General features: G+C 47.2%; 2 protein-coding genes across 2 annotated transcripts; both read left to right on the forward strand.

Moving 5' to 3' along the window:
* The first annotated feature begins 1,834 nt into the window (after positions 1–1,834).
* On the forward strand, positions 1,835–4,129 carry LOC311526120 (40-kDa huntingtin-associated protein-like). Its single transcript, XM_084638838.1, has one exon. The coding sequence runs from the start codon at positions 1,878–1,880 to the stop codon at positions 2,904–2,906; it is 1,029 nt and encodes a 342-aa protein (XP_084494964.1). The 5' UTR covers positions 1,835–1,877; the 3' UTR covers positions 2,907–4,129.
* A 2,207-nt stretch (positions 4,130–6,336) lies between these two features.
* DKC1 (dyskerin pseudouridine synthase 1) lies at positions 6,337–22,526 on the forward strand. The gene is made up of 15 exons (XM_084638834.1): positions 6,337–6,465; positions 7,357–7,421; positions 9,359–9,445; positions 10,031–10,122; positions 11,173–11,357; positions 11,897–11,961; positions 12,828–12,954; positions 13,635–13,765; positions 14,720–14,863; positions 15,279–15,399; positions 16,996–17,114; positions 18,931–19,034; positions 19,657–19,714; positions 20,313–20,471; positions 21,156–22,526. Exons 1-15 carry the CDS (start codon positions 6,450–6,452, stop codon positions 21,225–21,227), a joined length of 1,545 nt encoding a protein of 514 aa, XP_084494960.1. The 5' UTR covers positions 6,337–6,449; the 3' UTR covers positions 21,228–22,526.
* The last annotated feature ends 161 nt before the right edge of the window (positions 22,527–22,687 follow it).

Genomic DNA, 22,687 nt, shown 5'->3' on the forward strand with positions numbered 1-22,687 from the left:
CCAGGAGGTGCAGTCACTCCTAAGGGTAGGGGCAGTGGAGGAGGTTCTAACAGCTAAGAGGCCAGGGGTTTTACTCCCGCTACTTCCTGATCCCAAAGTCCAATGGGGATTTCAGACCCATCCTAGACCTTCAAAACCTCAGCAAGTTCATGAAGAAGCTGAAGTTCCGCATGGTCTCCCTAGCCTCGATTATTCCTTCCTTAGATCCAGGGGACAGGTATGCTGCCCTCAACTTGAAGGATGTGTACATTCACATAGCCATCTTCCCAGGCCACAGAAAATACCTTCAATTTGTAGTAAACCAGAATCACTATCAGTTCATGGAGCTGCCTTTTGGCCTGCCAGCAGTCCTGAAAGTATTCACGAAATGCATGGCAGTGGTAGCAGCCTCCGTCAGGAAATGAGGAGTGAGGGTCTTCCCATACCTGGACGACTGTTTGGTCAGGGGTCAGTCCAAAGAACTAGTGGAAGGGCACATAGACTTCGTACAATCCACTTTCAGGAACCTAGGTCTCCTGGACAACAAACACAAGTCCACCTTGTCAGGATTCCCTCCCCACTCTGAACTCTAGGGTACAGATGTGGGGACCTGCATGAAAAACCCCCTAAGCTTATTTTTACCAGCTTAGGTTAAAAACTTTCCCAAGGCACAAATTTCACCTTGTATTTGAACAGTATGCTGCCACTACCAAGTGATTTAGACAAAGAACAGGGAAAGGACCACTTGAAGTTCCTATTTCCCCAAAATAGTCCCCCAAGCCCTTACACCCCTTTTCCTGGGGAGGCTTGAGAATAAACAAGATGAGCACAAACCAGCCTTGGATTTTTAAGACCCAAAAAACCCAATCAGATTCTTAAAAAACAGAACTTTTCTTCAGAGAAATTCACCCCACATCAGTTTCAGATTCCTGAATTACAGCATATTAGATATTTCTTGTGTTGCCTACTCTATCCCATGGCTGGATCTGGGTAGGCTGAGCCATACAGAGGATCACCTACAGCAGCGAGTGCCATGGTGCAGTGGTGCTAGGGTTAATTCTACAGAAGCGCTAAAAATAAGGTTGCGGGTTCTGGCAAACTGTTACTCTATGTAACTTAACTCCAAGATGCAGCACACAATACTGAACAAGCATGTAATTGTGTCCTTTCCCCCCCCCCCCCCCATCCCTTCCACTCTGTTGTTTGTTACCCTCTTGTTTTGTTGTGTTGGGAGCTGGTAGTCTCTTTGGACCATTTTTATGTCACTGGGAGGCCACTAGCCTATGCTTGGACTCTGTGAATGGATACACACTAATGAAGGCTCTGAGGTGAGGCAGGGAGGGCTGGATGTGCTGCTGACCATGCTGCCAGGTGGAGGGCGGGTTTGGGGAGCTAGCCCTTTTCCCAGATGGAGCCTGCCCCTGGTTTGTGGGGCTTGCCCAGCGCCGTGCCCGTGGGCTGCCTGTGTCACTGTGTAACGGTGATGCCGTAGCCCGGGGGACGGGGGGGCCTGTGCCATGGCCCCATGACGGGGTTTCAGGCCTGATGAGCTGGGCTGCAAGGATCTGGGGCTGTTCCCCTCACAAGCTGGGGCACCACACCCCTACTCCGCCCCACTCCCCAGGGAGCCGCTACCCCTCAGCCTCCCAGGGCTTTGGGGACCCGAGCCAACTCCCCCCGTACATCCCCTCTCAACAGACGGGGGACCGACTCCCCCCTCCCTTCTCACGAAGCGGCGGAAACCTCAACCCCGCCTCTTGCCTGCTCCCGGGGGTGCATCACATTCCTGTTAGCCACGCCCCTTCTCTGCAGGAGTCGTGCGCAGCCTCTTCCGATCAGGCGGCTGCCCATTGGCTGGCACGCGACGGTTTCACTTCCGGGCGGCAGCCGGTGCGCGGATGGCGGCGGCGGGTGGCTCGGGCCCAGCTGGCCCCGGGGGATTGGGGGCGGCCGGCCCCGGCGGGGGCTGGGACGGGGACTTCCTGGCGCGGTACCGGCTGGTGTCGGCCAAGCTGCGGAAGAGGTTCCTGCGGAAGCCGAACGTGTCGGAGGCGGCGGAGCAGTTCGGGGTGCTGGCCCGGGAGCTGCGGGCCCAGGAGAGCCTGCCCTACGCCGCCTGGTGCCAGCTGGCCGTGGCCCGCTGCGCCCAGAGCCTCTTCCACGGGCCCGGCGAGGCGCAGGCCCTGACCGAGGCCGCTCGCCTCTTCCTGCGCCAGGAGCGGGACCTGCAGCAGCGGCTGAGCCTGAGCGGCGGCTTCGCCGAGCATCTGCAGGCCTCGCACAGCTGCTTCGCCTTCGCCGCCCGCCTGCACCTGGAACTGGGGCAGCCGGCGCTGGCGGCAGGCCTTTGCCTGGAGCTGGGCTCGGCGCTACGGGACATGGAGCAACCTGGCCAGGCCGCCCCGCACTTCCAGCGCGCTGCCGAGCTGCTGGCAGCCGCCGAGCTGCCCCTGGAGGCGCTGCGCTGCCTGGGCGAGCTGGCCTCCTGCCTGCTGCTCACCCGCGACTACGACGGGGCCCTAGCAGCGCTCACCCAGGCGCAGCTGCTGGCCCAGGCCGGGCCCAGCCCGCCCAGTGGTGCCTTCCTGGAGGTGTTGGTGCGCTGCGAGGTGTCCCGGGTGCTGCTCCTCCTGCTGCTCCAGCCGCCACCGCCCAAGCTGCTGCCCGAGCATGCCCAGACCCTGGAGAAATACTGCTGGGAGGCCTTCGAGAGTGGGGCGGGGGCTGGGCAGCTCCCCCAGGCAGGGTACCTGCCCCCTGGCCTCTTCCTCCTGCTGCAGTCCACTGTCATGGCCTGTCAGGAGAAGGACCTGGAGGCGCTCAAGGTGCTGCAGGCAGAGCTCTGGCCACTGCTCAGCCCTGAACAGAACCACCTGCTCCACCTGGTGCTTCAAGAGATGATCAGCCCCTCTGGGCAGGGGGCCTGAGTCCCCCCAGGCAGACTGGCTTCAGTTGCCTGCTGCCACTTCCATAGGGGAGTCAGTCTCCCACCAGAAAGAGAGGCCTGCCCCACCCACCTGCTGCTGCCTTAGTGGGACTAGAGAGATAGGCCTTGTCCATCTTCAGCTGCCATCTCTATGGCACACTATCTGCCATCTCCACAGAGACTAACTGCATCTTCACTGATCTGTTGCTATCTCCCTCATATAGCCTGAAACCCTCACCAAGCATCACCAGAGAAATTAACCTTGTACACCTACTCCAACCATCCACAGGAGAGATGAGACCCATCTGCTACGCTGAGGAATGGCCTTTCCCCTGTGCTGCCAGCCACAGGAGTCTAATCCCAATAGGATCACCACCAACATGACTTGTTTCACCCACCATGGGATTCTGTTTCCCACAGTAGCCACATGGAGGGTTGTTCCATTTTGGCTCATCACCACAACAAAGCCTTGGTTCATCTCCCTGCTACTATCTGCATGTAGGAAAGGACTATGTGAGCTAAAGACTATTTTCCTATTGGGGACAAGGAACTTGGACATGCCAACACTTCCTATTAACTACTTCTCGTTATAGAGACCTTTCCTTTCTCAGCCCCAGTGCAGCCTCTTTGCTATTCTCCTCTCATTCACAGATTTGAGACACCTGCTACTGCAGGAGATGACCTGATCCATTAGAAACTGTGTATGTAAACTACTACAGTTTAAGGTAGTAAGAGGCTGGATTCTTGCCATTTTTAATGAAGATACTACAAATGGCACTCATTTTCCAAACAGTCCACAAACGCCAGGATTCAGTCTTTTAGATTAAAATTCTCGCATTTGGAGATGTAATGACTAGTGCATTTTTTCTGTATCTGTTTCAAAATGAGACTGGTTTTGTATCAGTGTAATTCACATGTGAGCAAGCTGGTAAAAATACCAGTTTCTCTTTAAGATGCTAATTCAAAAAAAGTAACTAAACTCAACTCTTTCCATTTAAAAACTAAATTGAAAGCTAAAATTTTATTCTGTACCTTCTGCTCCTGGTTCTGTTTCAATGTTGGCAGCTGTTGCCTAAGAGTTGTACTTTCTAACTACCTGGCTCTCGGTCCTAGCTCTTCCTCTGTTAATATAATGCTGTAGCTAGAACTCTGGAGACACCAATGTATCCTGAAGCCTTCTAGTTCTTTAAGATGTAATTCAGTAAATATTGTAGACTTTTAAAATTGTTTACTGCTCAAAGCAAATATCACTAGCTACAACCTAGGCAATGTGGGGAGTCATTGCTGCTGGCTCTTTAGCTTCACTACCTTGTTGGTTTCATTCAACAAGTAGGTAAAGATGGATGTAATATGTTTAATTTTAGCATTTGCTACAGATACTGTATTACTTTACATATCAGGCCTGTTACAACAGTTTAAAAGGATTGTATTGGTGTAGGGGGAACATTTACCTATAACTTTGGCCCTCAGATATGTTTTTGCAACTCCTTCTAAGGTGTATAGGAGTTGTGCAAAATTGAGCCTTGATGTATATCTGAAAAGCACGTGAACTTTGATTAGTTTAATACTTTTAACAATTTTTCCATTTTAATGATAAAGAGAATTGATAAGACCCTTTCTGTGGTCTAATGAACTAAACCTGGGTCTAGAAGCCATAGAGTTCTGCACTGTGACTCTGTAGTCTGACAAATCATTTAATCTTTGTGGGCCAGCTTTCCTACTTGAATTTCTATTTCCATTTTACAAATTGCTGGTGTAAATTTAATGTTTTATGACACTTCTTATGTGCTGAAAAATGATAATGCCCTGAGAAGAGCATGTTGCTGGCCATCTTCTGGAAAGAATGTTTTCCTGCTGAGGATGAACTTTAGTTGCCCCTTTCTGGGGTGGGTTCCCTTTAATTGTTTCTTTAGGATGCATAAATACGATGTTTTTTTCTTTTTGCGAGTGGGATTACCTTTTACACAAATAGAACCTTGTGGACCTTAAGCTAAGTAGTGTTCCTACTTAACATGGTCTTCTGGGTGAATAAAAGTGAGGCTGTTTTGGAAGTTGCATAAAAATACTTCAAGCCTATACTGTAGTAAGTGGAGACGAAACATCCCTGTAAAACATTGGAAATTGATGGGTATTTTGTCTTTATTTTGCTTTATGTGCAACTGCAAACTGATTTATACATATAAAAGTGAACTTTACATTATTTCTTAAATGTTTTGAAACGTAATTTTTACTGGCAAGTTTTGAAATCATCAGTTCGTTCACTGATGTATGACTCTAATGAAGCATCTATGTACTGGAACTCAGAATGGAGTTTCCTGTCTTTATTGTCCTGAAGTAGTCTTCAGCTCTCTAAGCTTGTGTATGTGCTGCAGGGCTTGAGCCTAGGTGCAGTACCAGAGGGCAGGATACAGGGAAAAAAATATTGAAGGGAGCTACTATTGTATGTTACATCTTTAAGATAAAACTGTGCAAAAACAAAGCTCCAGGTCTTCCTCCTGGGGGGAAGACTCATAACCATGTACTGAACTGGTGATGGGTGGGAACAGAGTGCTTCAAAAAGAAAGCTTAGCCTTCTGAACTATCCTACTAGGGCTGAAAATGTTTAAGGGCTATTCTAAACATAGAAAACTCTGTCCCTGGTTAGAGATTGCTTATTCCATACTTTCCATGGTGTCTGATTCTGTAAAATACTCATACCCTTTTCTTTCTACTCTTTTAATCAGTATTATGACCTTTTAAAAAAGGAAAACTACTCATTACCTCCTTCCTCTGTTCCACATCTGTTGGGTGAACGGTTTTGAGTTTTGACAGGCCTTCTGGAGCCTGCGTACCTTGGCCACAGCTCGCTCCTCTCACTTGAGTACACTACTACCTGCAGCAGCATGCTTGTAATAGCCCTATGAACTGGCAATCACATCGCTGTTTAGAGGGGCTGAGGCGTTTCTGTGGCTGTGGTACTCCTTTCCCCTAAGAAAGCGGAATGAGCATATGCAGTGTAATTACGGACTCTGGCACAGCTTTCCTGTAGCAGTAACTTTTTTTAAAAGGGTGTGACTGCTTCCCATGTGCCCAAGAGTCAAATAGTCTTTGCTTGCCTTAGGAGGAGGTCTGGCGTTAGCGCTTGGCAGGGTCGCTGCGTCCCCTACGCTCCAGTTACGGCCATCCCCGTGGCGTGCGCTTGCTGGGGGGGAGGCACGTTCAGTGTCGCATCCTGGCCGGGGAAGTTTGTGGGGGTGCCCAGCGCCCCGCAGGAGCTGGTCATGAGGGCCTGCCGCGGGGCTAGCGGGCTGCGGCGGCCGGGCCCCGCAGTGAGCGCGCGGGGGGGGGGGGTGTAGTCCGTCACGTGATGGGGAGCGGGCCGCACGCCGCCTTGTCAGGTGGCGGAGAAGCAGCGCCCCCCCTTCCCTGGGCCGGGTCCTTGAGCACGTGACGGGGAAGGGCCCTGCGCGCGGTGCATCTCGGGACAGGGGCGGCCTTCGAGTCTCTCTTTCTGCGCGGCGGCGGGTGGCGGCAGCACGCGGCTCCTGGAGCGCGCGGGGCGAAGATGGCTGACCGGGAAGGTGGGGAGCTTGTCCCGGCCGGGGGGTGGTTCTGTCCGGCCTGAGCACGTGGCCTGGGGCAGGTCTCGGTCTCTCCGGCTGTCCCGGGCGCGGCCCTGCTCCGCCGCCTGGGCCGCGATCCGAGCCCTGCCACCAACGGGGCCGCTCCGCGTACACGTGGCTCCTGCTGCCCTTCAGAAACCCGGGAGCTCCTGGAATTACCTCGGGGCCAAATACCTGGTGCCGTGGTGGCAACACCCGCTTCCCCGTACCCAGGCCCAGCGGGATGTGGGCGCGCCCCGGCGTGTGCCAGCTCCGCAGCCTCTCGGCTTTCGTTTGCAAACGCTCCAGTCACCCGATCTGTGCCGGAAACCTGTCCGCCAGGGTGGCGTGTGCCTGACTGGGCATCCTGGCACGTGGCTCGGAGACCGGGAGGTGTAAGCTTCCTCCCGCTCCTGCCCCCTTAATCTCGCTTCAGTACTGAGTCTAAAGCCTAATGAAGATAGTTTTCATGTCAACAATGGTCATTTCTTTGTCAGTTTTTGTCAGGAGAGGGGGAGGAGTGAAGCTCCTGGAATTGGGCGTTGCTGCAGAGAAGAAAATGCAGAGAGGTTAAAAGTAGGAAAGAGACAGATGGGGAGGGGAGAAAAAGAGAAAAGACAATGGAGAAGGAAGAAAACTGCAGTGTGGAAATAGTTGCTCTTAAATATCATATGTTGCCTCTGATATTGAATGCAACAAAGTACTGAACAAATAATAATTAAGTTGCTTTTGAACCTGATATTGAACTAAAGAATCTAATTTTTTAGGAGATACATCTTGCTTGTGTATAAAATTCTGTAGTGCTGCCAGTTTGGATTTGGATGAGTTCTGGTATGAAAAATATTTAACGTACCTCTGTTTCAAATATAGGCTGTATAGCTAAGAAGCAGAAGAAGAAAAAGGATAAGAAACTTCTACCAGATGCAGATGTTGCTGTGAGTGAAGTTGTTTTTCCACTTGTCTGACTGAGTTTGCCTCCAGGCTAGCTTGGTGCCTTGACTTGATTTCAAGTTGAGCAAAACTCTTGTTTGGGGAAGATCCTGGAACCTTCACCTGTTTTAAGTATCTCAAGAAAAGAACTCAATGGCCCACTTCTTGAATCTTTTACTGTTTGAGTAATGGTTTAACAATGTTACTCACCTGCAATTTTAGGTCTTTAGTTGGGGGGTGGATGGGAGAGAAGCAGCAGGACAGAAGGCAAGCGGTGTTGTTTCCTGCCTTGGTTTTGGTGAATGCTGTCCATGGGAGCTCAGAGACTTAAGATGGGACAGTGTTATGGCTTAGAATGAAAGACAGTTGAAGTCTTTGTCCTGAATCAGCACCTCTCCTTGCTCCAAGTATCCATAGAAAAATAGAATTGCCCTGACTGGGGGCAAAAAACTGTGAATTTCTTTAATAATAAACACATTTTAGCAGATTTTTAAGTTCTTTATCAGCTTTGATCCCCAAGAATTTAGAGTGTCGGTGTCTCTTGGAGTAAAACTACTTTTTTTTTCCTAATAAATCTCTTGAGACTAAGATGGCTGTTTAGAATCCAATGGAGTGATGTATTTGCACTACAACTGACTAAAGGTTTAGTATATCGCCTTCCGCCACCAACTCTGTATACATTTTTTCATGAGTAATGTACCTGAATACTTGGATGCTAAATATCTAAACTGTATTCTTAAATTCATTCACCTAAATTTGGATTACTGCTGGTTATGCACTGTGTATCTTATGACTTTAAAAACAAACTTTGTATTGGGGATAATCTAAGCACTATATCCAGGTGTACAAACAGTCTTTTCTCAACCTGTATATTGTATAATTTTAACATTAGCTTTAATACATTTTTAAAATCTGTTCTTATCAGCTTAATTAATTATTCTGGTAGGTAAGGGGTGGAGGGAGATGCTTGTGCTTAGAATGTGTCATTTAAAAGAGAATCTGTCCTAAATTGGCCTTTATTCATTTTTAAATAGAAATAATCCATTATTGGATTGGGATTTAGTCTTTTTTCACCCATTCACTGGGTCACCTGAAGTTGAGAGGAGCAAAATAGCACTTCTTTCCTTTCAAATTGTGATGCATGCATTAAGATGTGATCAGCCAGTGTTTTGGGTTTGTTTTTTGGAGAAGTTGCTTAACTAAGATCATGTCTATACTAAAGACTTTGCACAGCTGCTACTGCAGCAGCTGCGCCGCTCTAAGGTCTTCCGTGTAGCCACTCTATGCTGATGGGAGTGAGCTCTTCCATCAACATAATTAAACCACCCTCAACGAGCAGCAATAGCTATGTTGCTGGGAGAAGGGCTCTTGCCAACATAGCGCTGTCTACACCAACACTTCCAATGGTGAAATTTATGCCGGTTGGGATGTGGTTTCTTTGGCTCCTCTGACCAACAAAAGTGCTAGTGTAGACATAGTCTAAGTCTAGCTTTTGCTCTTTTGCAATGCACCAAAGAGATTCTGCCTCCTATGGTCTTTTGGAACTGAAACTTTGCTACTGTTTTAGTGAGTGAAGGGAGCAGACTGGGATCATTATTCTGCATTCAAACATGTAGCCATCCTTTAGTATCCTTTAGACTTGCCATGGAGCTCTGGGGGGCTGTTTCACGTCATGGTTCATTAATTCAGTTCCAGAACTCTTCAGTTTTACTTGGTGTTATAGCCATTATCTCTCTGGACAATAATCGTTTTGCAGTGAATTTGTGGTGCTGTGGGTATATGTTGCTTTGGTGTAGCTGTCATTGAAGGGAATTGTGTAAGATGTGTTAGCAATAATTTGTGAATGTTGGCAATAGACTACAAAAGACTTTCAGTTGTAAAAAAGAGATAAGACACTTTGCATGTCAACTCCACTTCTCTGATCTGTGATTTCTCTCCCCAGGACATACAGCATACAGAGGAATTCTTCATCAAACCTGAATCCCGAGTGGCTCAGCTGGACACATCTCAGTGGCCCTTGCTGCTGAAGGTAAAGAGGATTATAGGATTCCGTCTGTGTGTACAGATATAAAAACATTACTCCTTGATTCACATGTGTTCCTTAGCCTGCCTGTAAAGAAATACCCTACATGGGAACCTAAGGCAGAGGGCAACCAATCTCGCACCAGGCTCTATGACCCAAATGTTGAAAAGGGCTTTCACTCATTGTGTGTCTGATCTGTCAAACTGCATATGATCTTGACCTGCCGTATAACCATCCCCACAGGATTTACATCCATCCCTTCTTTCTGTGCAGGGATAATGTTTGCATAAGTCTCCACAGAGACCCTAGTTCTGTACACAGACACACTGGGTTTGCTCTACTTTGTAAAGCTCTGTTGTTCTACAGAGCTTTTAACCTTCTTTGCATAGTGTTGGCCTTTTCTTGCTGTAGAAAGTCTGTTTCTAGAGCTGCCAGTATGGGAGAGGCATTTTCAGTTAATTGTAATTTAAACTAGGTCAGATTATGTGATTGCAGATCTCCATGGGGATCAAAAATTCCAGGTAAAATGGGATTCGTTTCTAAAGACTTAGAGTATTTTTGTTTATGGTACATTTTGTTTGAATTTTGTAGAACTTTGACAAGCTAAATGTGAGGACAACACACTACACACCCCTTCCCTCTGGCTGCAATCCCCTGAAGAGAGACATCACTGAGTATGTTAGGTATGTTTGTTGGGGAAAATTGTAACTTCTGTCACAGCTTACATCCTCAAAGAGTTTGGTGACTCTCCCAGTTTAAGTAGGTCTGGAAACAGTTACTTTTTCTTCACTGTTGTTGGCTATACAAAATTCCTCTTTAAATTTGGTTACCAGTCGCCTACATTTCAATTTATTCTAGTCAGATTCTTTTGGGGTAGATTTAGAAATGAAAAGTAGAGTAATGTTATGGTGTCTGAAAGCAATATAGCTTCCCTTTCCCAGCATGTTTCACTTTCTGTCATTGTTTAGTGGGTATTGATAAAGAGGCACAAGTAAATGTACATCCAATGTGAAGACTTTAGTGGAGATGTTTTGCCAGGCTGGGGGAGTTTTCTCTTGTAGTAGTGGGAAAGAGACTGAGAGGCCTTCCCCATCGGACCGTATGAACTGGAACCGTAAACCCACTGAACATTAAACCCCACCAAATGAGGGTAGACCCACCCCCACCCCCGTATTCACTCACTATACCCAGCATACTGAACATAGCCGTTGTGTGGATAACTTACCCCATATCTCGATGTCTGTACCCTGACCGGTTAAACTTTTCCCCCAGTCGGGGAGATTGCAGATTATTATGTGATCCTTGCTCCACCAGCTCCTAAATCGAATTTTGCACCCCTTGATAATCTGTACCTTATCCCCTGACAACCAGAAACTTCTATGCTTGAACTCTGTACCGTTTCTTATTTCAACATTATCTTAATAAAATTATTAAATTTGATGCAGTAAGGCCAAGATTTTCAAAAACAGGAGTTTAGAGTTAAGCTGTTTAATAAAAGTCCTGTTTTAAATATAGAGCACCTAACAGCTCATTTGACTTAAATGGGAGCTTTTGGTTGCTCAGCACTTTTGAAAATGCTCCATATTAGGAGGAGCTCCTATTCTTAAAAATCTTGGATGTAGTTTTTCTTGGCTGCAAAACATCTCTCTTTAGAAGCCAGATGCCCTTGGTAAAATACAACCAGGTTATCAAATGGCATTGAAGGTTCTAATCATCTGTGTGCTGTGTTCCAGGACAGGCTTCATTAACCTCGACAAGCCATCCAACCCTTCTTCCCATGAGGTGGTTGCCTGGATCCGGCGCATCCTCCGGGTTGAGAAGACAGGGCACAGTGGGACGCTTGACCCCAAAGTGACGGGGTGTTTGATTGTGTGCATCGAACGAGCAACACGGCTGGTCAAGTCTCAGCAGAGTGCAGGCATGTCATTTACTGCTTTGGGGTAGTTTACTCTCTAGTTCTTTTAAGTGGTCAGATGAAAGACTGACTGACTGTCTGCATTTTAATGATGAGCAGAGGATTCCAGTTCCAGGCCTCTAAAGCCTGCCTATTTCTAACTAAGGTTTACTGTCCATTATAGCAGAATACAAAGTTGGGATGAACTGGAGGCCTGGCAAGCTATTGTTTTCCTGAGCTTTGTGGTGTCACCATTTTTAGCTGATCAGGTCTCAGAACTGCAAATTTTAATTTACACACAAGAGGTTACCATTGCTTTTATTCAGCCTTGTGCTGTGCTGCCCTACACAATAAATCTTGCTCCATAAATAAACCTGCAGCTTGTGTTTCTTTGTTGAGAGATTCAAGGGGTTAGAGCTTTTTGTGCTTGAGCCGTTTCTAAAAGTCAGTGGCTGTTAAGAAGACTGGCCTCTATAGATGTTTGAATTGTAATAACACCGACATGGCGGTGAACAATAAAATGCAAGTGGCCGCTCCTGACTACTCTTCTGTCATTCTTTCAGGCAAAGAGTATGTGGGAATCATTCGGCTGCACAATGCTATTGAAAGCGAGATTCAGCTTTCCAGGGTAAGTCTCTGCATGCTTGAACCCACGTTCGCTTCCTGCTGTGTTGTCTTATCAGTGTACGTTAGAGATGTGGGTAAGAGCATTCCTTAAAGAGCCATTGAGAGCATTTTGTTGCGGTAGAGGTAATAGAGTAAACTGCCCCTAATAAAATCAAAATTGTGCAGCATGACATGATGTTACTTAATCAGATGCTTAATTTGCATTGGTTCACTGTATATTTGCTGTCTGTGTTTTAGTAGGATTGTCCATAACAATTGCAATTTTCCCTTGAGAATACGAACCTCAGGCCTTGAGATGTTGACATGCCCTTGCTATTTCACAAATGCTGTGATCATGCATTTTAAAAAAGACCTTAAGTCTCCTCCTGGCAGGCATGCGGTGTATGTGAAGTGATGATGAATCCATTCTCAGAGTGCTACTGCATTGCCCTCCCTTCAGCATGCAGATTCCTGTTCTTGGGTCCCCGTGCTGTGCAGCCTCCAAATACCCTCCAGCCTTTCATTGTTTTATTGGGAGCCGCTGGTTTGGCCAACTCTGTGCAGGAGAGGGGCAGAGCCAGCAGGGCGGGAGCCCCTCTTCATAGGGCTCTGTCTCAGCCAAGATGAGTGCTGCTGTCTGATCACATGCTGCTGCCTGGTAAAGTAGCCTCATTGGTAGCTGGGGGAGTAATTTCTATCTAGGGGGTGCGTGAGTGGCTCAGATGGGCTTGCTTTAATGTTGTATGATCAGATACAACATGTGATATACAATAGGAAAATGATTTTTATTGTCCAAATAGCAGCATGCTTTTTTGTCGAGATGTGCTGATGGGATGGTGTGGGCTCTGTAAAGGTGAAGGCTGACAGCTCTTCTGCTTTTCCCCCTAGGCAATAGAAACTCTGACCGGTGCCCTGTTTCAGCGACCTCCCCTCATTGCAGCTGTCAAGAGGCAGCTGAGGGTCCGAACCATCTATGAGAGCAAACTGGTAGAATACGACCCTGAGAGGAGATTAGGTAAAACGCCTCATAGGTTCTCTGCTAGCACTTCAAAGCATGAAAGTGCTGTTATGGGCTCTCTCTGTGAGGATCTAGTGAACACACCACTAGAGGGGACTTGCTGTTCCTCTTCCAAGTGCAGTGATGTGCAGACACTTGATGGTCCCATTTTAAAATCCAGGCTTTAACTTGTTAATTGAAACTGGTTTAAAAGAGAGGTCTGTGTTCCAGGCTGAACTCCAAAGGGGATGCACTGCACTGCAGCCATCTAAGGAAAGGAAAAGTGCCCTCTGTTGATGTTCCTGGGGAAATGTGATGAATTCCTCATTATGGTGATCTCTGATGACTGACGAAATCCCACCTACTTCCATGTGGGATGAGCTTCTTCCCAGTACAGAGAAATACCCTGAGACTGCCAGTCCCCACCCTCTGCAAGAGCTGAAATTGTCTTGCATATTTTCCCCATGATAAAAGTTGCTGAACTCTTCCATGAAGAGCCAAATGATGCAAAGTAGATGACATTAGCACTCTGTGCAAAGATGACTTACATCTATCACCCAATACTGATGGCTCATTGGAGGCACTGAACATGGAGCCAATCACAGGGCTCACTTTAATCCCCACAGGCAAGTGTGTTAAATTATGGTACCGCTGGATAGCTCACAATTCTTCTCTCCCCTCCCTATATTGCATTCCAGGTATCTTCTGGGTGAGTTGTGAAGCTGGCACCTACATCCGTACGCTGTGTGTCCACTTGGGCCTGCTGCTGGGGGTTGGAGGTCAGATGCAAGAGCTCCGGCGAGTACGCTCGGGGATCATGGGAGAGAAGGTAGGAGGGTACGCCTGGCTTTCTTTTGAAAGGCCCTTGCTGTAAGTTATCTTAACCCAGAGTGTTGAGTTCAGTTCAGGGCTGCTGTCCCTGTTCTGGTAATTAAACTTTGGGACAGTGAGTGGCTGGGAGTCATGTCAAGATGATGGGAAGCTTCGCTTTCTGCCACTTCCGTCACTCAGCCCACAAAACGTCCATGTACTGAAAGAGCTTAACTGCTTTCTTCTTGCACTCTGGCTTTGGGCTTTTCAAGGTATCTAATGTAGGAAACATACTTGGATTAAAATGAGCACCTCTGTGTAAAGTCCTTGGCTACTGCTGTGCTGGGGGTGGTATAAAAGCCTAGATAGACTTTCCAGCATGGGCCGAGATGGTCCTGGAGTTTTGGAGAAACACTTCATTTGTGGAACAAATTCTCTGCTCTTTTTATAGCATGGAGGCTCTTGATGCAGCCACTTTTCCTAAGAGCCTGTGATCTTAGTGCCTGATACACCGCATCCAGAGTACTGAGGTTTCTGACAGGGTGCTTGCTGCCATTGCAGACAGCGTTGTTGTGTGCGCGATTTGGGGAGCTAGGTAGCTCAGCCTTTCACGTGCTGATGTTTCATGTGTGGGAAGCTAAGTTCATTTGTGGGTCAGGTCACAAATGAGTTTTTGTGGTAAACATTATATACAAACGTGGCAATTTGTGGTCAGGAGGGTCCCAGGACTGGAACAGCAGAGGTCAGAGCAGAGGGGTGCTAGCAGAGTTATGTGGGGGGACTTTAAGTTGCACTTACCTGCTTTGTTCATAGCTCTCGGTAACTTTATCTTCAACCCCTTTTGGGAACCCCAGAATTCATCACTGCTTTTACTGCAATGTATTTCTCACCGTTGTTTTAGCCAGTTTTTCTCGGTCTGATTTGATTGGGTGGCTGGGCCAAGGGTAAACTTAGTGGGCATTTCTCTCTGCAGGACCACATGGTGACAATGCACGATGTACTGGATGCCCAGTGGCAGTATGACAACAACAAGGATGAGAGTTATCTGAGGCGGGTTATCTTCCCCTTGGAGAAGCTGCTGACTTCACACAAACGGCTGGTTATGAAGGACAGTGCAGTGAGTTCCTGAATGGCTTTGGAAAATATCAGCAGGTGGTGGGACAGTGGGGTGACACTAATGCATTTCACCCTAACTTCACCTCCAGCTTGGACAACAAGTAACAAATAACTTTAGTGGTGGTGATCCAGATCCTTATAAACAACCACCAGCATCTCTTTCAAGGAGGCAGTGTGCAGGTCTGAATAGCAGAGGGTGCTTTGAATCAGCGTAGAGGAGCAATGGCCAAATCCTGGAGCGTGGGAGGAGGTGCTCTTAAGTCATACATGAAAAAATATCATTTTATCAGTGGGGCAGCACCAATTGGTATTTAGTGGCTGAATAAATTTGCAGAGTCAATGTTATGCATTGGTTAAGACCATGTAACTTTACATTCTCAACCAGATTTTTCAGCCTTCGTCTTACACCTTTCCAGGTTAATGCCATCTGCTACGGCGCCAAGATCATGCTTCCTGGTGTTCTGAGGTATGAAGATGGCATTGAGATTAATCAGGAGATTGTCGTCATCACCACTAAAGGGGAGGCCATCTGCATGGGTAAGAAGAGGTCAATGTTCTTCCTCCAGCCACTGAGCTAGCTACTTGGCCGTAAAGCCAGAGCAATAGAACATCTTCAGAAGCTTGTAACAAACATGGGTGGCTTGAGCATTTCATGGGGGGCAGGATGGCACTCGCCATGGCTGGAATCTTTCATCTTTGTTTCGTGGTGGGAAATGATGGGATGCTGTCAATGGAATAACTATGACTTGCTACCCTTAGAAGTGTGAGAACAACATTGCTTAGAGAGGTCAGTGATACCAGCTGAGAAATAATGGCCTAGTTATAACTCTGGTATCTGGTACAGTAACAGATTTTATTGCTCTATAATGTGTTTTTTCTATTTTTATCAATTTAAATTTTCCCAGTTGTGCGAAATTGTGGTAGGGCAGATAATTTAATGACACGTTAAGATTCAAAAAGTTAGTGTTACCACTGTTAAAACACATTGTCAACATTATATGTCAAAATGTACAAAATAAATATCTTTAAATCAAATTCTTAAGTTCTTAGGCAAAGAAAGAAATCAATGGAAATATATTTTGGTTAGTTTGTATACAGTGAAATTGACAATTATCGACACTTAGCAGTAAAAGTCTAATGCTTCCAAGCCTAGCTATATCACTCCATTCCTGTGTCCTGGGCTTTCAAGCACACCACTGTATGTGAAATGATGATGAAGTTTATCCATTCTCTGAGTACTGCTGCACTGCCCTCCCTGCAGCACCTAGATTCCTGTTCTAGGGTCTCTGTGCTGTGCAGTCTCCAAATACCCTCCAGCCTTTCAGTGTTCTACTGGGGGCTGCTTGAGGGTGTGGCTGGCTGCCTGCAGGAGCGGGACAGAGCCAGCAGAGCTGGAGCCCCTCTCCATGGGGGCTCCATCTCGACCAAGACGAGTGATGCTCTCTGATCACATACTGCTGCCTGTGAACTTCTCTCTCCTAACAAATCTAGTATAAAGAAATGATGCATCTTGGATGGCTGCTGAATGGGTGTGCACTGTTATTTTGTACTAATGTCTTTTTTATTACCAGATACTTGCAGGAAAGAATTTGCCTAGGTAATAAGGACTAAGGCGCCATCCTGACTGGGCGCATGTCTGACAATGAGCAGTGGTGTGTGTGTGTGTTGCTTATGCCCTGTATCCAATACAGGACACCACTGGGTGGCGTAACAATTCACTCCTAGCTAGTCTGTGAACCCGCATCCGTTGCTCTGCTGGGGGCTGAGCCACATAGTGGTTGGTAAACCTGCTACAATCTTAGCTACGAGATCTGAGTCTTTTAGCTCAGGCAGTAGATGCTCCTGCTTTTAGATCTAGAGTTCCCCAGTTTGTACTTCCCTGATCATGAACCAGACAGGGAGTGAGTTACAAGTGGAAGCCTGTCCAGGGCGTGAGTTGGATGGACTTCTTGGGTAATTGTGTAGGGGGCTGATGAAAATTGCATCCCTTTGGATGTCAGTCTTGGGAATACCATCTTTGTAGCCCATCTCTGCACCACCATAACGCTGAGTCATAGGAGACTGAATCCAATAGCTGGCCAGTATTGCTCTTTTGTGCCTAAATGTTCATTCTTTTCATTTCCACTAATGCAGCTGTTGCCTTGATGACCACTGCAGTGATTTCTACCTGTGACCACGGTATAGTGGCAAAGATCAAGAGGGTGATTATGGAAAGAGACACTTACCCCCGCAAATGGGGTCTTGGTCCCAAGGTGAGACTAAGGGTGGGAGGCTGTGTGGTGTTAGAAATTGGTTCAAAGCAGCCTCTTACAAAGTAGCAGGTCCTAGATAAAGGCTTCCAGTTTGTCACCACCATTTACAAACATATGTAGTTTGTCTAAACCCTCTGAAGCCAAGAAGATGAAAAAGGACTTAGGACGGAAGAACCCAATGCACAGCTACAGACTAGGGACCGAATGGCTAGGCAGCAGTTCTGCAGAAAAGGACCTAGGGGTGACAGTGGACGAGAAGCTGGATATGAGTCAGCAGTGTGCCCTTGTTGCCAAGAAGGCCAATGGCATTTTGGGATGTATAAGTAGGGGCATAGCGAGCAGATCGAGGGACGTGATCATTCCCCTCTATTCGACATTGGTGAGGCCTCATCTGGAGTACTGTGTCCAGTTTTGGGCCCCACACTTCAAGAAGGATGTGGATAAATTGGAGAGAGTCCAGCGAAGGGCAACAAAAATGATTAGGGGACTGGAACACATGAGTTATGAGGAGAGGCTGAGGGAGCTGGGATTGTTTAGCCTGCAGAAGAGAAGAATGAGGGGGGATTTGATAGCTGCTTTCAACTACCTGAAAGGGGGTTCCAAAGAGGATGGCTCTAGACTGTTCTCAATGGTAGCAGATGACAGAACGAGGAGTAATGGTCTCAAGTTGCAGTGGGGGAGGTTTAGATTGGTTATTAGGAAAAACTTTTTCACTAAGAGGGTGGTGAAACACTGGAATGCGTTACCTAGGGAGGTGGTAGAATCTCCTTCCTTAGAGGTTTTTAAGGTCAGGCTTGACAAAGCCCTGGCTGGGATGATTTAACTGGGAATTGGTCCTGCTTTGAGCAGGGGGTTGGACTAGATGACCTTCTGGGGTCCCTTCCAACCCTGATATTCTATGATTCTATGATTCTAAGGCTTGATCAGTTTTGCTCCTGCTGTGAGACTGTAGGGCTCTTTGGGCTATGTCTGCACAGCTATAACCATGTCCGAGGACTGGGCTGTCCCTAACCTGGTTAAAAGTCTGGTTCCAGTTGGTGGTGTAGACTAGATCTTGACTAGGCTAAGCCAGGATCAGACTGATTTTAGTCTGTGCTGCAGATTCTTCCAGGAAGAGCCAAATGATGTGATGTAGCTGACATTAGCACTGTGTGCAAAGATGACTTAAATCTATCACCCAATACTGATGGCTCGTGGAAGAATTAGAAGATGTTCCATGCCCCCCACTCTTGAGAGGCTGAAGTAGTGTCTGTAAGAATGCTTCAAGTGCTCTAATGAAAGGTGCCATTGAAATTCAAAATAGCATTAGAGACGCAGTATATCGTGGCCATGTGGCAGAGTACTAAAGTCTGTTGAAAGGGGCTCCAGGAGCAGCAGAAATACCACTTCCATCTCTCTTGCACAATTCCACTTACCCATGTGCCTGATGCACATATGATTAGCATTTATGTATAGCTGGGTCTGTAACAGTAGAAGACTTGCTCCAATTTGCTTGCAGTTCCTTCTCATGCAGTGACACAGTGGGAGGGTAAAATAATCTTTTCTGGAATACTACTACTTTAATTAACCGGTGTTGCAAATAGAAGAATGACATCAGCCAAGAAATAAACTCCTAAGTAACAATGATAATTTGCGATGTGCTATCAGAGGCTCTTTGAGGACATATTTGTCTCTCTCTCTGACCTGGTAAAGGTTTCATCATGAACTTGGTTCTCTTCCACAGTGTGTCATCACATGCCAAGTGACTTCTCCAACTAGAAATGATAGCTCCTTTGAAGCTAGAATATGACCTTTTCTCTCTGCATTTTCACGCCAGGCAAGTCAAAAGATGATGATGATCAAGCAGGGCCTGTTGAGCAAGCATGGCAAGCCCAATGAGAGCACGCCAGATTCCTGGAAGAAGGAGTATGTGGACTACAGGTAATGCACAGCGCTCCAGAGACCTGTTTGAGGGACAGGGCAGAGGGGTGAATTGCATGTGTTCAGTCTCTGCTGTGGCATCTTAGAGTGCCACTTCCTTAGGGCATATTGCTGACTTCTGCTGGAAAATGTCAGTTTGGGGTATAAAAGGTCACGGGGGTTGAATATAGCATGTTAAAAATACTGTCAAGCAACATAATACCTTTTCAAAGTATGTTAATTGCAATGCGGTTATTTGCCATCCCTAGGGAGCACTGCCCTGGAGGAATAACGGGAGGTGCTATTCCAGACAAACCAAGTGAGCAGACAGTTATCCCTTTCTAGCTTGATATCTGTGGCTCTAGAGGGAGTCAGTCTGCCAAATTAAACAGGGGAGGCTCTGCCTTTGTCCAGCACAGTTAGGCACTGATGTGGGCTGCAGGCTTTCCGTACACTGCCAAGTGTTGTATAACATAGCAATCAGAAAAAGGAGCTGTAGTGTGTCAACTGTGTAGCAGCAGGAGGCTGAGGGATGTAGCTTGGTTTGCAGCAAGCATCTAGGAGGGAGGACAGTAAATCTGAACGTATAGGATTGATTGGCAGTATTCACACATTCAACTCAGAGGTGTTTTCCTCCTTTCAGTGTTGCTGTGAAGAAAGAGGCAGAAGCCCCAGCAGCAATGGCTGAGAGAGTACCAAAAGTAAGTACCACAGGCTGCTTTCGTGTAACATCCATTTCAGACCTGTGTATTGTCAAATGAACATCTCTGCCTTGGCAGATTGATCCCGTGAATTATGCTTTCCTATGTTGTTTTCTTTGGGGGAGGCAGAGTTAACATGTGGAGTCTCCTTCAATTTGTCCAGCAGAGTGGACTTTCATATGTTATCCATATTCACCTGTGTGGTTAGTGTTACGTCACCAGGCTTTGAATTCATTGGGGGACAAGATCTGGGAACAAGAGCCCTAAAGATGGCTCAAGACCATGGCCCAGAATCTGAATGCAGAGCTGCGCTCATGGGATTCCAGAGGCCAGGGTCACTAGCCCCCATCCTAGTCTGGTGCAGTTCATCCCAGTTGAAAAAGCCCAACCAGCATGTGCGTGTTACCAAAGGAAGCAGGTTATCTTTGGGGAGCCAACCCTGGACCTGTTTTTGGGCTCTGTCACTTTGCGTACAGATGACATAGCAGAGACTGGAAGAATGTGGAGCCCTAAGTTGTATGTGGGGTCTGTCATCTGAACTTGAGACAGGCCTCCTGTTACAGAGAGCTGATCTGATGCTGGCTTTAATCTTAAACAGAGAAAGCGGGAGACAGAGAGTGAAAATGAGGCATCAGTGGCTCCATCCTCTCCGGCCACTCCGCAACCAGAGGAGCAGAGCAGGAAGGAAAAGAAAAAGAAGAAAAAAGAGAAGAAAGCCAAAGAAGCTGCAGAGAGCGGAGGGGAGCTAATGGAAGTGGTAGGTAGCTTGATGGTGCTGCAGAGCTAGGAGTGTGGCTGCACTGCATTACTTGTACACCCCTCTTAGTGATACTTACAAACCCTGAGACACCTATTTAATTTGTCCATGTAGGTCGCTGCTTTCCCCCATCAGTATAGAGTTACATCACTGCAAGCCGCCTCAATATAGCTAAGCTTAGTTGGCACCATTGTCTGTCCCTGGGGGCTGGCCTGCCATGGATAAACAGATTAATCTGTAGGGCAGGGTGTGGAAGGGGCTGTTACAGACTGCCCTTGTTTAATGGGTTAGGAATAATCTGCTCCTGGGGTAGCTTTTTCACAATTGTCTGGCAGAGATTATTATGCCTTCTTCTGGTGCCTCTGGAGTAGTGCACAGTTGGAGATAGGGCACCAGGCTAGATGCCTATTGATGTGGAGTGGCAATTGCTTCTCCAGTGTACATGCTCCTGGACTTGGTGCATTGCATGTTGGTAATTACCCTGCCAGGCAGATTTTGTTTTGGGGAGCCTTGGATGGGGGAGTGTCAGCATGGTATGTCACTCTTCCCTCATGGATGAGAGCTCCTGGGGGGTAGTTAAGATGAATCCTTATATAAATACCTCATTAGTCCTTGCTGAAAGGTGTCACAAATCAGCAGTGATTCCTTCCCAGACACCCTTCCTGAGATCCATCTTCTCTGCAGGCCAGTGACACCAGCACCAAGAAGAAGAAGAAGAAGAAGAAACAAAAGCAAGCTGAAGAGAGCTCGGAGTAAGTGGCTAGATCCCTCCCAGCCAGACAAGGCCATCTGCTTTGGATGGAAGACAGAAATAACAAAAGCTATTCCCCAGCAATGCAGAAACACTGCCTGCAGAAGGGTGATGAGGCTTCTAATCCATTGCTTACACAAACAAAAGCATGTCTGCAGTGTGGCTCAGCAAGCTCACCATAAGCCTCTCCTCATCCTGTTTTAAGGGTGGCTGGAGGGAAGAGTGTAAAACTTACCCACTGCACTGGACTCTGCTCTGCTAAGCTGGTTGCCTCGATACGTATAAAACTCTTCTCAGAGAACCAGCAGCTTCTGCTAAAAATGGGCCCTCCTAACCTCCAGTGTTTTGAGCTATTTCCACAAATGGAGATAATGCCTCCCTTCCTAGTCCTGCCTTTCCTTCTGTTCGTGGGTCCGGGAGCCATTACCCTGACAGTCAGAGAATGTTCTTACAGCTGAAGGAATTGGCCTGAGCCACTCGCCCTCTTGGAGCAGTGTCCGGGGTCTGGATGATCACACTGGCTATTTTAAGTTCTTTGGTTTTAAATTGCAGTGCTTGGCTTGAGTCTTGACTAGCCAAGTCCCAGTGTCTCCCCCAGGAGGGTAGATGTTTTAGGTACATGTTTTCAATTTGTGTAGGCTTAGAATTTGTACTTGAGGTTTCTCCCATTTTGTTTCAAAGTGCAGGGACCTGGCTCCATTTGCTGTTCATCAAACTCCCATTTACATGTTCTGACGGCCATGTCCACCACTGCCTCAGCCCTCCTTCCCAGTATTGGCACGTAATCAATTCTGGGGGTTGGAATGGAGAGACAGGACAGATCTGTGGGGCCAGAGGCCCTGTATGATCTGGAAAATGTCAGCTGGTCATGTGTTCTCTAAATGGTAGTGCGTATGGCGATTGGAGGCCTTTGGCACCAGCCCTCGGCTGGCTGAAGCTGAATGTGCTGTGGGCAGCAGATGGTCTGTTCCAAACAAAGCACCGAGGTTCTCTTGCTGGGGTGCCTCACGGGCAGGAGGTGGTGGGTTGCTGGTGCTACTGGGTGACTGGATTTATCCCTATACCTATTTTAACCCCTTCAGGGAGGGGTAGGATGCTCTGCATTGAGCAAATACCATCTGAAGTAAAGGCCTAAAGTTGCCTGTGTGTGTTGCTCTTTTTTCCCCTTCTCCAGTACTAGGGAGACACACATGTGGTGAGCACAGCTGGGGGCTGTCAGGGATTTAAGGGAAAAGAAAGTTGTGATTTTTATTTACTTTTTATTAAAAAAAACAAACTAACAAATAAACTATTTTTCAAGTGTTGACTTGTTGCTGTTCAAGCTGGGTAGGAGGCAGTGCTTCAGTTAATTGGCCAACTCTGCATTGAGGTGGGGGTTACTAGGAGACAGGCCTCTTCCCCATTCTGTCCTTAGTTATGCCTCCTTTCCCAGGGAGAAGGAGCTGCAGGGGAGAGGATGGTTGGT

The sequence above is a fragment of the Lepidochelys olivacea genome (genome assembly GCF_965140295.1).
Source record: "Lepidochelys olivacea isolate rLepOli2 genome assembly, chromosome: 9".
NCBI classification, from domain to species: Eukaryota; Metazoa; Chordata; order Testudines; family Cheloniidae; genus Lepidochelys; species Lepidochelys olivacea.